This window comes from Tursiops truncatus, chromosome 1 (assembly GCF_011762595.2).
Source record: "Tursiops truncatus isolate mTurTru1 chromosome 1, mTurTru1.mat.Y, whole genome shotgun sequence".
In the NCBI taxonomy this organism is placed as follows: Eukaryota; Metazoa; Chordata; class Mammalia; order Artiodactyla; family Delphinidae; genus Tursiops; species Tursiops truncatus.
Window position 1 is genome coordinate 70,787,644 of NC_047034.1, and position 12,504 is coordinate 70,800,147.

The window sequence follows — 12,504 nt, forward strand, 5'->3', positions numbered from 1 at the left end:
ACTGGGCGTTGCATCTCTGCCCATCATAGGCGAGTCCCTAGCTCCAGAGGATCACCGTCTGTCCAAGTTTAGTTTCCAGATGTCTGTGTAACCACAAGGAGGTCACGAGGCCCCAGGCCCTGGTACCCGGGGATCACTGCCTGGGACGTGGGTCTCCTCCTCAGTGTGAAGACACCAAGCTGCCAGCACTCCCCTTCCTGGCCTCCTCTTCTCCACCCACATTAGCCCTGTGTCTTTCTCGTAAACCACCGAAAGAAGGAGCAGTGATAGAATCAGCCTGTGTTAGCAGCACCTGCAGAGGGGAGCTAGGGTACAACACATTTCCTCTGCTGACACATTTTTTTTTTGCTTGAAGCCTATATACATCCCTTTGTTTCTCAGTAGCCAGTGTTAAAATGAGGGTGCATTCCTTGAGCATACACGCACTCAATAAGGGAGAGAAGATGGGGTTAGAAGTCTGTTTCAGAGAAGACGAAAGCCAGGGCCGAAACATTTGCTTCATTGAATCCACAAAGTGGATAATCTGTCTACCGAATTGAGAGGCAAATACAGTTTTAAACACAGAGCTCTGGACAGTTTCATCTGTGGCAGTTGGAAGCTACTTGACAGATCATTTCCATCTCTTTTTCTCCTTGTACTTGGGGTGGGTGGTGGCAAAGGCAGCTTACCTGGACTTGCAGGGGCCGGTTGGCGCTTCTCCGCATCCCTTTGCCACCCCACCCCTGTGTATACGCTTGAGGACATTAGCTGTGGGCCTCAACCGTCGCCCATGGCTTATTAGTTGCTTATATTTTAGAGAACTGACGCGTCCTTCCACTGACCACTGTCCCCTCGTTAGGGAGCGTTCTGCATAGGAGAAGAATACGATTTCTTCTGGGAGTCATGCCAGCCAAGACTTTTCTCCCGCTTCTGCCTGCTGTCCCATCTGAGTATTCTGGGCCTCCCGCTGAATGCCCTGGCCCTTCGCCACCCCACTGGGTGGTGGTGAGGAGCTTGTGTAAAGCAGTCCCTGCTGGCGCTTTCCGATTCACCGCCCCCATTCCTCTTTTACAGTGCCCCCATGGACTTCGCCCTCAATACCTACATGAGCCATGCGGGCATCCGTCTTCGAGAAGCACGACCTTCCAACACAGCTGAAAAGGCCCAGTCCGCTCCTGACAAGGACAAGTGGCTACCCTTCTTCCCGAAGACCAAGAAGGTGACAGAGCTCCCCTAGAAAGAATCATCTCTTGGCACGGTTCCTGCGCTGAGGCAGACCGGGGAGAGTCATTGAGAATCCCCAAACTAGAGCAGCCCTCTCCCTCCCTGCAGTCCCAGACCAGAAGCAGATGTGCGAGATCAGATACAAGCATGAGTCTGCTTTCCCACTGCTTGTTTAGGGCTAATCATAGAGGCAGTAGCACGGTGACCAGTGGCCCGGTCTGGGTACTGGGACCTTCTCCAAACCCTAGTGTCTCTTATCTCAGCAGAGCAGCAATTCCAAGAAAGAAAAGGATGCCTTGGAGGACAAGAAGCGAAACCCCATCCTCAAGTACATCGGGAAGCCCAAAAGCTCTTCCCAGAGCAGTGAGTATTTGGGGAGCAAAGCCTTGGACAGGGACCTCGGCCCCTTCACAGGCCAGCATGTTGGCAGAGGGCCTTCCTGTGCTTCAGGCAGCCAAAGGCCCAAACAAACTCTGAGGTCGCAGCTTCCTCTCGGTGCTATTGCATTCTCCCCTTGCCACACCCAGTGACGGCCCCTGAGGTACAGGGAACTGCTTCAGAGCCAAGGAGGCCAAGCCAGTCCCTGGGTCTAGGAACTCAGAGACAGTTGTAGACACTGAACAGCCATGCAGAGGAGTATTTCCCCCTTGGCAAGATTGCCCTGTTGACAGTCAGTGCCTCCTTCACCTTCATCCATGGACTTGTCTGTCCTCCTGAGGGCCTGTGTGTTGGGAGCAATTATGGGCCCTTGATGGAGGGTTTCAATTAAGCAGAACTAGGTGGAAAGGGAGCAGGTTTGGGACCCAGAGGCTCCCCTCATGCCATCAGTAATCCAGACCTCCATGGATCCTGTCACCGATCTCTTCCCAATTGTGTGTCATCTGTCTGGACATTGCTGCTGGCCCTCCCAGTCATTATCTTAAGGCCCCAGTGTTAGTCTTGGGGATCTGGGAAGGGCCACGGCATGGGCCTCCTGCCTTTCCCGAAACTGCTGCCTTGGGGGAAGGGGAGAGGAGGGGACTCTACTAGATCAGCCCTGATTTTTGCCACTACCTTTCATTTTCCAGCTTGATGTAATTTTTATTTTGACTCTTGAAACATTAATTTGACTTTTCATGGTTTACTTTTGTTTTTGTTTGTTTTCTTTTAGCATTTCATATTCCCTTGTCCCCTGTGGAAGGTAAAAGGACCATTTTCTTTGGGTTTTTCTTTGCATTAGCATTGAGTTTCCATTTCCCAAGTCCTGTCTGCCCTTCTTCCCCTCTCCTTCATCGCCTCCTGCCCTGGCTCTCTTTCCTCCCTCCCTTTCCTCACTCCATTACTCTTGTATGTTCCTCCATGCTGCTAAAGCTCCCCATGACACAAACGCCTGCCCAGGGGTGCCTGCCCAGGGGCTCCTGCGCTCACGCTGGGCGCAGGACTCTGCCTACCTAAGGCAGGGTGGGAGGGGCCGGGGCACTGCCCCCCGGCACCGTGCAGCTCCTCCTGGCAGTGCTGGCAGAGGCCAGCTTCTAGGCCCTCCAAGACTGGTCCACGGCCTGCGGCCTTTCTCATTCTGTCAGCTCTCCGTGGATGCGGCTCCAAAAGTCCAGGGCTCTATGTAAATGAGGGAAACCCTCGCATGTTGAAATGTCCTGTACAAGTTCCTCAGATTTTTGTTTTCAACTGAAATAATAGAATCCTCAGTTTTGAGTGTTGTATGGGGTTGTTTTTAGTACCTAATGGGTCTTCAGCAGTTTTGCCTTGGGGTATTTTCATTTCTATCATCTCCTTTGTTTAAGTCCTTCACTGTAGCACCTTCATCTCCTGACTCTTACCTTTGCCAGCACAGCGTCACTGCAACAGTTAAAGAGAATGACCCTAACGTATGTATGTTAGAGGCCTAATATCTTCTAGAATCTATGTATCAAAAATAAATACATATATAACAGACATTAACCCAGAGGAGCTTAGAACCCAGAAGTGGGCAGGTTCATTTCCCATCAGTGAGGTCCATATGCATACAATTAAAGTGATTAATATTTTCTAGGTTCTGCAGTAAATCAAGGGGAGAGATAGCAGTGAGGGGCAATCAGGAAATCTGTTGCTAGAATTCACTTTATATAAAGTGACAATTAAAGATAATGATTTTCAAAATAATTTTTAAAGTTAAATTCCTAGACTTGTTATGCTATTTTAAACAATATAAGTAAAGAAATATTGGGGGGGGAAAGTCTATAAAACAATGGAAAAACTAAAAGAATGGCCTTGAAACCCAGGCCCTTAGTTTTTAACACATACTTCCTCCCATCCACCCTGCCCGAGGCAGGCATGAGGCAAGCAGCAGGCCTGAGACGAGCAGCCCTGCCCAAGCCGCTTGCTTTGTGTCAGCCTGAGAGGCAACAGGAACACCCAGGGTAGGGCTGCTGATCCCCAGAGAGGATAAGCATGCTGGGTATTCACCATCTCTTTGAGTCATATCTTTCTATTGTCATTTCATGGTTTGATTGGATGTTCTCAAGTTCCCAGGACATCAGACAAGTCTGTATGCGTATCTAAAGACCAAACACCCACCAAAGCTAGAAAGCCTCAGCACTGAGAACCTTGCTGTTTAGGGTCATCCGCTAGTGCCCCTGTTTATTAGTGAAGGCATCTGATTGTTAGTGACATATAATTCACTTTTGTTTAGTTTCATTGTTATTCAGAGAATGGAGGAAGGGAGAGCAAAGGTTACTGATGAAAACTTTGCCCTTTTCAAAAACGCGTTCCTTTCTACGTGTCTTTTTCCCCTGTTACTCTGGGTTATTCAGTTATACCAAATCTCAGGGCCACACCTGTTCCTTGTCACAGCTAGGGTGTAACTATATCCCAAGAACTGGGCCTTTTCCAAGTGGCCCATGGGAGAGGGAACAATGGGCTCTGCCCGGAGGCCTTCTATTATAGGACGTTCCCAGGCTCCCACGTCATCACCCAGCCAGGGATGCTCCGGGCTGCTGCAGTTGCCCCAGGGCCCAGATGCACAGTCTGGGACAGGCAGCTCTGACTCAAATCTCCAAAATGGGAGTGATGGTAACAGGCCCTACTCCTAACATATATACACAGCCACCTATTTTGCAGTTTTAGAAAAACATTACCTGCCTAAAGGATATGAAATCGTGACCTTTGAAGAGACCAGCTAAATGTTTTTCTGTTTCCTCTGGCTTGGAAATTTTCTTACGGATCTCAAGTTTAGATACACAGGGAGATTTATACGTTTGTGTATGCCGATGTCAGAATCCCTGGTTAGTGTGGTTAGGACCAGGGCCTGGCGCCCGGGGCTGTTTGTCTTGCCTTCCGCATCCCATTATCCATCCTATTGGTCCGGGCAGAGCAGCGTCTTTAGCCCAACTCCTGTTCCGACATCCTGGACCTGGAGCTGAGCTGATCGACTGTGAAGATAGGAGCCACTGAGCCCCTGGGCCTGAGGTCTCTTCTCCAGGGTCTCCACATGGCATCAGCTATGCCTTTTTTACTCTTTTACCTGCCTTCTCTACTTTGAACAAGAACAGCTCTCTTTTGTCTTAGCTTTGAAAAGCATCTGGAATTTGAATGCCGGAGAGTGACATCTCTCCTCTGTTCCTCCTAAGACCCCCCTCACTGGTAATGGAGGGTCTGATTCTTTAATGATGGAGAGGAAGAGGTGGGGGTGAGGGCAGAAAGAACAGGAAGAACAGAAAAACCAGAAATAGTGAACTCTAAAAGTAGTATAAATTTGAGAAGTGCTTGGTAAAGTTGGCAACCTGGCCAAATTATACCAAGGGTGATGTGTTTTTGGTCTTCCTGGCTAACTTTTTTTTTTTAACACATATATGGCTCTTGGGAATAACCTAGTAACGATTCTCAAGCATGAGAACCACTGTAATAAAGAATGTGAGAGCCAAAAGAAATACCCGTAGCAAATGCACTTTCAAACCCTCTCATTTTGCATCCCAGGAAAGAGTAGCCCCCAGAAAGGGGGAGGGACTGCCCGTGCCACGCCACACAGTAGAAGAGCCAGGGCTCACATCATGTCTCCTGACCCTCAGCCCCATGCTGTTCTCATCCGTGCTTGCTCATCGCTGTCTTCTGGGCTAGAGGGGAGCGAGGGCCCCAAGAAGTCACTCCTGAACAGAAAGCAGAGTATCTTTCATTATCTTTCTTCCGCTTCCAGTCAAACCAGGCAACGTGAGGAACATCATTCAGCACTTTGAGAACAACCAGCAGTACGATGCCCCGGAGCCTGGGATGCAGCGACTCTCGACAGGAAGCTTTCCCGAGGACCTGCTGGAGAGCGACAGGTAGCAGTGGCTGGCTGGGGCCTGCTGGCTGCCCAGGGAGGGGAACGTGGGCAGGGTTCAGGGCTAAGGTTCAATGCCAGCTACTTTACCCCCCACTAGACTGTAAGGCTCCCTCTATAGAGCTCTCTCCCTCTCCCCCAACCTTCCCGCCTATGTGTTGGTGATCAGGCCAGTGGGAGAGAGAGCAGGGCCTCTGACCTTCCAGTCCAAGAACCATATGCCTTTAAAATTTCCTTTGGATTCACCCCCTGGCCACGCAGTAGCCTCCACCCCAAGAATGAACTAGATTATGTTATAAAGCAGCTAGTCAGGAAACCCTAAATGACAAGGCTAGAGAAGAGTACAGAGTAGGGCGAAGGGAAAGCCTGGCAATAAGGAAGTCAGGCTAAAGACAGTCTGGGGCATCCGTGAAGAAGAGAGTTAGAGATGAGGTTCTGCTGGCTAGTTTAAAGGCAGACGGTGTAACTTGGGCCTCAGATGTACATCTCAGCGAAGAAGTAGAAAGGTCATTGATGCAAAACAAACTGCAAACTGCTCTTCTTTCAAGAAGCAAAAGGGGAATGGAGGCTGTGACATTGCTCACATCCTCCACCTCTGGCCGGATTCTAAGAAGAGCCCTTCTCTGGTGGTGAAATGTACTCTTAGACGTGCTCTTGACTGTGGCACGACAGCCATCAGGTCACGTCTAAAATTCTGTAGCCAGCACTTCAAGTGAGAACTGCCTGTAGTCAGAAATACCCCTGCAAATTCCTTAAGGCACACTTGAGGTACGGTAAATGTGGTCTTGTGTATACAAAACTAGTTCCTGTGTACACTGCTGAGCTGGACTAAAGGCAGACCCAAAGGCAAGTCAGCATGCAGCAGCCTGACTAGTCAAACCATTTTACCCCTGAAATAACTAATTATCAAACTGTAAGTCAAACATTCCTGCTTGTATGCAGGGTTACTCCTTTTTGTTTATACTAAGCCTTTATAAGCTTAATACTCATTAAAAGATTTTGCCATAGTGAGAATTAACCAAGATTTAGGCAAGATAAAGGTTAGATGTGTACTGGGGTCAGAGGTTGAGTTCTACTATTACTGAGTAAATTAAACATACAAATTATATGATTGCTGGGGTAGGTGTGATCTCACAGATGTATCAAATGTACAATTATAAGATATACTATCAACATTTTGAGGCAATATTTGAGACCATTTGTAAACGTATTCTTCAAGTTGTTAGGTAAAATTGCCCTGAGACGTTCATTGGGATTCTGAATCTACTCTCAGCAGAAGCCTTTGAATTTGATGACAATCTTTGAATTTCACTGACAATCTTAGAAGAAATGGCATCGGCAGCATGGTGGGTCAGAGGTTGTCGTAGAAACTAAACAGGTGTAAGAAGCCCCCCCATTCTAGACAGCAGTGGTCTAGGAATTTTTGGCCAGAGGTGGGTTGTATGCCTCACTTCTTGGTGGGATCATTACTCACTTCTGGGTACTTGAAAGAAGCCCCAGGAACCTCATTGCATGAGGTTTGTTGTGGTGCTAAAGTGACCCATTGTGGGGCACTGGTGAAGGTGTTTTGAGTTAGTCTGTGTTGGAAGTGTTCTGTCAGACGTCAGGGGGTGAGTTCAGTAGGGCATCAGCCGGCAGTATGGTTTCTAACCCTGCAGATGAACCCCCAGGACCTGGGCGGGGGAGCGGCGTTGGGACCCTCTGGCAGTTCAGAGAGACTTGATGAATGGAGACCAAGGCATTTGGCTCCTTCTCCGCAGCAACCTGCTGTGCTGTTAAGAGCTCTCCAGACTCTCCAGGCCTTCTGTTGTCCTAGAGGCAGAGCAGGATGTAGATTAGTAATAATGTCAGCAAAGAACTAGCCCAGCAGGACCATGGGGGGAGGCACCATCCTGGGGCAGCCAGGGGTCAGAGATGCCAACTGTCACAGGGCTGATGCACTGCAGGACTCAGAAAAGAGCAACACCCAGTCGTCAGCATCTCATCAAGCCCCACAGATACTCAGTGGCCAAGCACGGTAGGCCAGGGAGCAGGTTCCTGCCCATCAGTAAACAGGCCCCTGTAAGCACCCTCCCAAGCTGGTCTGCTCCCAAGAGGGGACTGGAAGCCTAGGAAGGATGCTGTCAGGATAAGAACAGAAGAAATCCACATCACAACTGGAGGGGTGGGAATCCAACAGCAGAGAGAATTTTCTGACAGGCAGTGTGGAGAATACTAGAGTGTGTGGAGAGGGTGCTTCTACTTCCCTCTTAAAAGATCTTGTGAAAGGAGACATCCGCCTCAAGCAGAGCCCAAGGTGGGAGCCGACCTGTCCCAAAGCAGAGGGCCAGATGAGCTGGCCCCGAGAGGGCCAGGGGCGGGGAAGGTGGGACCTTGCTGTCCCTGATGAGGGACTCTGGTGTCCACAGCTTTCCTGACGGGGACTTGGGGTCTTTGGCATCCGGACACCCCACAAGTCTGATTCTGTTAGTCCCAGATTTCACCTTCCTGTTGGGTTCCCTTCCTGACCAGTCGCAAGGAAGTTGAGAGGCGCTCTCCATCCAGCTGGGCTGGGGAAAGGAAGGATTTTGTAGAGTTGGGACCCTTTGGGTCTGGTGTTTGGGGTGGAAGCGCTGAGGCACCCCTGAGATGGGGCAGCAGGTCAAAGCTGGCCAGATATAAGACCCCAAGGTCTTTTGCCCTCTCCATCCAGTTCTCGCTCAGAGATTCGCCTGGGCCGCTCTGAGAGCCTGAAGGGCCGGGAGGAGATGAAGCGGTCCCGGAAGGCAGAGAACGTGCCCCGTTCTCGCAGCGACGTGGACATGGACGCGGCCGCAGAGGCCGCCCGCCTCCACCAGTCAGCCTCGTCCTCTGCCTCCAGCCTCTCCACCAGGTGGGCGGGGCTCAGGGGCTCAGCCCGCTGATATCTTGGGGGCCGGGTAGGAGCAGAGGGTTGCTGAGAGTTGACATTCTCTCCACAGGTCTCTTGAGAACCCAACCCCTCCCTTCACCCCCAAAATGGGCCGCAGGTGAGTGATGGGTGCCGTAGCGCCTCTGTTAGGTGTCCGTGTCCCAGCCATGCTCAGCTGCCCCCGCTCCGCTTCCAGGGGCCAGCTGGTGGTGCAGCTCCTCTTCGTGGCCCACTGGCTTCCCATGGGCCCTGGGCAAGCAGGGTGGGCAGGAGGCGGAGGGACAAACCCCGTGTTTGAGTTTTTGCTCCGTGTGACGCTGAGCTGCCTGTTTTCCCCCAGGAGCATTGAGTCCCCCAGCTTGGGGTTTTGCACAGATGCCCTCCTCCCCAACCTCCTAGAAGATGATCTGGGCCAACTGTCTGACCTGGAGCCAGAGCCCGACGCCCAAAACTGGCAGCATACAGTGGGCAAGGATGTGGTGGCTGGGCTAAGCCAGAGGGAGATTGACCGGCAGGAGGTCATCAACGGTGAGACTCAAGCGGGAACAGGTGCAGGGCGCCTCAGGCGCAGATGGTGGTAGAGAAAATAGTGGGGGGCCTGGGGGCGAGAGCAGCTGCATTGTGGTCCCTGTAAGGGCCACCTCAGCTCTGGCCCCTGGGGAGAGAGAAGTTGACGCACCATCTGAAACCAGCACCAAAGGTGGTTTGGAGGTCACGAGATCCTTGCTGACGGGCTTTCCCTCTGTCTTTCTGCCCCTTCTTGTCACTGCCCCCGCTCAGAGCTGTTTGTGACAGAGGCTTCCCATCTGCGCACACTCCGGGTGCTGGACCTGATCTTCTACCAGCGGATGAAGAAGGAGGGCCTGCTGCCCCGGGAGGAGCTGGCACGGCTCTTCCCGAACCTGCCCGAGCTCATCGAGATCCACAGTGAGGAGCCCACCCCGCCTGCCCCCTTCCCTGGCCAGCCTTCAGGTTTCTGCCCCAGCTCTGCCCGCATGCCAGGACCCCCCGAGCAGATAGCCCCCAACAGTCCTCTTTGGTGAGAGAACCTGACATGCAGCCTGAACATCGGCATTCCAGCCCCCCACAAGTGAAATGACTTGAGACCCTACCCCACGGCCCTGCCGTCAGATCCCTCTTCTCTCGTCATGAAGGGCCTGGCCATGCGGCTCAACCCCAGGCACTTCTGTCTTTTCTCCTTGCCCCAGATTCCTGGTGTGAAGCCATGAGGAAACTCCGGGAGGAGGGCCCCATCATCAAAGAAGTCAGTGACCTCATGCTGGCTCGGGTACGGCTGCCCAGGCCTGGAGGAGGTGGCAGAGGAGGTGGGGGGGAGCTGTCCCAGGCAGGGATGTGAGGCCGGGGCCGTGTGGTGTCCCTTCTGCCTTGCAGTTCGATGGCCCCGCCCGGGAGGAGCTCCAGCAGGTGGCCGCGCAGTTCTGCTCCTATCAGTCCATCGCCCTGGAACTGATCAAGACCAGGCAGCGCAAGGAGAGCCGGTTCCAGCTCTTCATGCAGGTACGCTCGGCGTCGCCTCATCGCCACTGAAAGCAGCCAGTTCAGTCATAGCTCACCCAGTAAGGCAGAGGGGGACAGTTAACCGGGTTCACCATCTCCTGGACTGCCCTCCTGGCCCCCAGCTCCAGGCGCTTGGCCTCTTCTCTCTACAGGGGAGGGTAAACGGCAACTTGCTGCTCCATCCACGCCCTCCCCAACGCCCCCTCTTCAGAAACACTGACACATACTCGCTCTCAAGACGGAGACACTGGACTGGCCATCAGAAGGCCCCGCTCACGTACCAGTGCCTGTATTTACTTAGATGGATCTCAGTTTCCTTGTCTATAAAGTGGGAATAATACCTGCTTTATGTGGCTTATTTGACCACATCCCCTTCTTGGGCTACTGTCTTGCTGCCTCCACCAACCTTTCCCTAAATATTTAAGCACGAAGCTGCCACCTCTGTTTCTGAGCGATCCTCTGGGATTAGGACCTATTCGGCGTTCGCACAGTCCTCCGTGTCCTGAGCTCACAGCCAGCTCGTAATCCAGGCTGTCGTCTTCCTCTGTTCCTCCTTGTGTCTAGGAGGCTGAGAGCCACCCTCAGTGCCGGCGGCTGCAGCTTAGAGACCTCATCATCTCTGAGATGCAGCGGCTCACCAAGTACCCACTGCTGCTGGAGAACATCATCAAGCACACGGAGGGTAGGGCTCCCAGAAGGCTGGCATTGGGAGGCAGCAGCCCGCAGCTCGGACCCTGGTTCTAGCGCTGACTTGCTTTGTGTCCTTAGCAAGTCGCTTGACCTCTCTGGTCTTCAGGGTCTTCGTCCTTGTGTTGTTGTGGTCACTCTCGAAGGTAACGATGGTCAATGTGCTTGGGCAAAACTCAGGTGCTGAGCAGCAGGAGGAGGTAAGGGCTGCCTCTGGCCTGTGTGGGGCGTCTGTGCAGATCACAGGGAAGCATCTGAGGGACACAGGTTAGCGCACAGAGGGCACGTTGGCTCCTCTGAGGATCGTGGTCCCACGCCAGAGGCTGTGGCCGGATTTTAGCCCTGTTGATCCCCCTGCTGGACGTCTCTGTGAGATGCACAAAAGATACAGCCATGTGTGCTTACTCCACGGGAGTAGGGGACCGTGCTGAACAGGGGGGTCTAACCCCAGGTTGTCACTGTCCCTGGGATCCTGAGCAGCTTTCACCACCTCAAGTGTGGGATGCTGGCGTCAGTGTGTAGAAGTGGGAAGAGCCACAACCTGATTTGAACAGGTGTTCCTAGAGGGAGACACACACCATCACTGTCATCACCCACAGTCCCTGTCCCCGTTCCTGTCCTCCACACCCGTAGAGTGGCTGTGGCGGGAATTCCCAAGAGCTATCGGTGTCTTCAGAGCCTTGGTCTGAAACACAAGGACCCTCAGTATAAGTTGTCCTTACGATTGAGGTCCAAGTTAGGCAAGGGTGGCATATCTACACCCATCCCTGCTGGTTGGCGACTGGCCAGCGGCTATTGGTAGCCAGGCACTCTCAGGCTCTGACAGACTTCTCGGGCAGGAGCCCTCACCACCTCCTCTCTGCCCCGTGGGTAGGTGGCACCTCTGAGCACGAGAAACTCTGCCGGGCCCGGGATCAGTGCCGGGAAATTCTCAAGTACGTGAATGAAGCAGTGAAGCAGACAGAGAACCGGCACCGTCTAGAGGGCTACCAGAAACGTCTGGATACCACCTCCCTGGAGAGGGCCAGCAACCCCCTGGCAGCGGAGTTCAAGGTAGGAGGCTGAGGCTGCAGCGTCGTCAGCCCCACGTGGCGCACGTACCTCTTGGGCACCCTTAGGAGCAGAGCTCCGGTCAGGACCTGGAGAAGGTGGAGGGGAGGAGACCTGGGCCTGTCTGTGATAGGATGGCGCGATGGGGGCCCTGGAATACACACAGCCCCGGTTACCATTGTCACCCCATCCCGAGACAGACAAGGGCAGACAGCCCTACCATAAAGGCCAGATGTTCGAACTCAGTCTGGGAGAGCAGGGGATGGGAATAAACTCAAGGTAAAGGTGAAGGTCATTCGGGAGAACATAAAGCTGAGGGAAAGGGCAGGTGAAGCAGAGTGATCCTAGGAGAGTACACAGCACGTAGTAGCGGGTAGAGAGACCCCTGCCAGAACCATCGGCATATCCCCCAGCACAGCACGTGGCACGTGACTCTGTAGTCGCCTTTTTACTTGTCTGCATCCCCCACAGGAGTGTGAGGGCGAGGACTGCTCTTGTTCACCACTGGTGCCCAGCACCTTAGCACAATGTCTAGGTTTTCAGATACTTGTTGAATATATGGTGTCTTCGTAACAGAGTCTGGATCTTACAACCAGAAAGATGATCCATGAGGGGCCCCTGACCTGGAGGATCAGCAAAGATAAGACCTTGGGTAAGTGCCAGGGGACTGGGGCCAGGAGGGAACCTAGGGCACTGCCCCTGGGCTCTTCCCTCTCTGGACCATAAGCCCTGTACCCGGTGCTCTAAAGGGATGGTAAGGAGGCAGCTTGAAACACGACTGGGGACGAGAGCTCAGGGCTCCTTAAGCACAGCATGGGGAGGAAGGACCAAAAACAAAGCAGTCAGAGGTCACCAGACTCCA

At 52.9% G+C, this 12,504-nt stretch overlaps 1 protein-coding gene across 13 annotated transcripts in view; it reads left to right on the forward strand.

The window, feature by feature from the left end:
• ARHGEF11 (Rho guanine nucleotide exchange factor 11) overlaps positions 1-12,504 on the forward strand; it is a 112,794-nt gene that overhangs the window by 90,968 nt on the left and 9,322 nt on the right. For 7 of the 13 annotated variants that reach the window (XM_073805888.1, XM_033856923.2, XM_033856955.2 and 4 more), the window contains 13 exons: positions 1,054-1,198; positions 1,467-1,566; positions 2,354-2,383; positions 5,372-5,498; positions 8,190-8,369; positions 8,458-8,505; positions 8,728-8,915; positions 9,168-9,314; positions 9,596-9,675; positions 9,780-9,905; positions 10,470-10,587; positions 11,467-11,645; positions 12,219-12,294. In XM_073805888.1, the coding sequence (XP_073661989.1) occupies positions 1,054-1,198; positions 1,467-1,566; positions 2,354-2,383; positions 5,372-5,498; positions 8,190-8,369; positions 8,458-8,505; positions 8,728-8,915; positions 9,168-9,314; positions 9,596-9,675; positions 9,780-9,905; positions 10,470-10,587; positions 11,467-11,645; positions 12,219-12,294 (1,544 nt within the window). The remainder of the gene's footprint in view (positions 1-1,053; positions 1,199-1,466; positions 1,567-2,353; positions 2,384-5,371; positions 5,499-8,189; positions 8,370-8,457; positions 8,506-8,727; positions 8,916-9,167; positions 9,315-9,595; positions 9,676-9,779; positions 9,906-10,469; positions 10,588-11,466; positions 11,646-12,218; positions 12,295-12,504) is intronic. The other 6 variants (XM_073805892.1, XM_033856929.2, XM_073805904.1 and 3 more) reach the window with 3 other exon arrangements.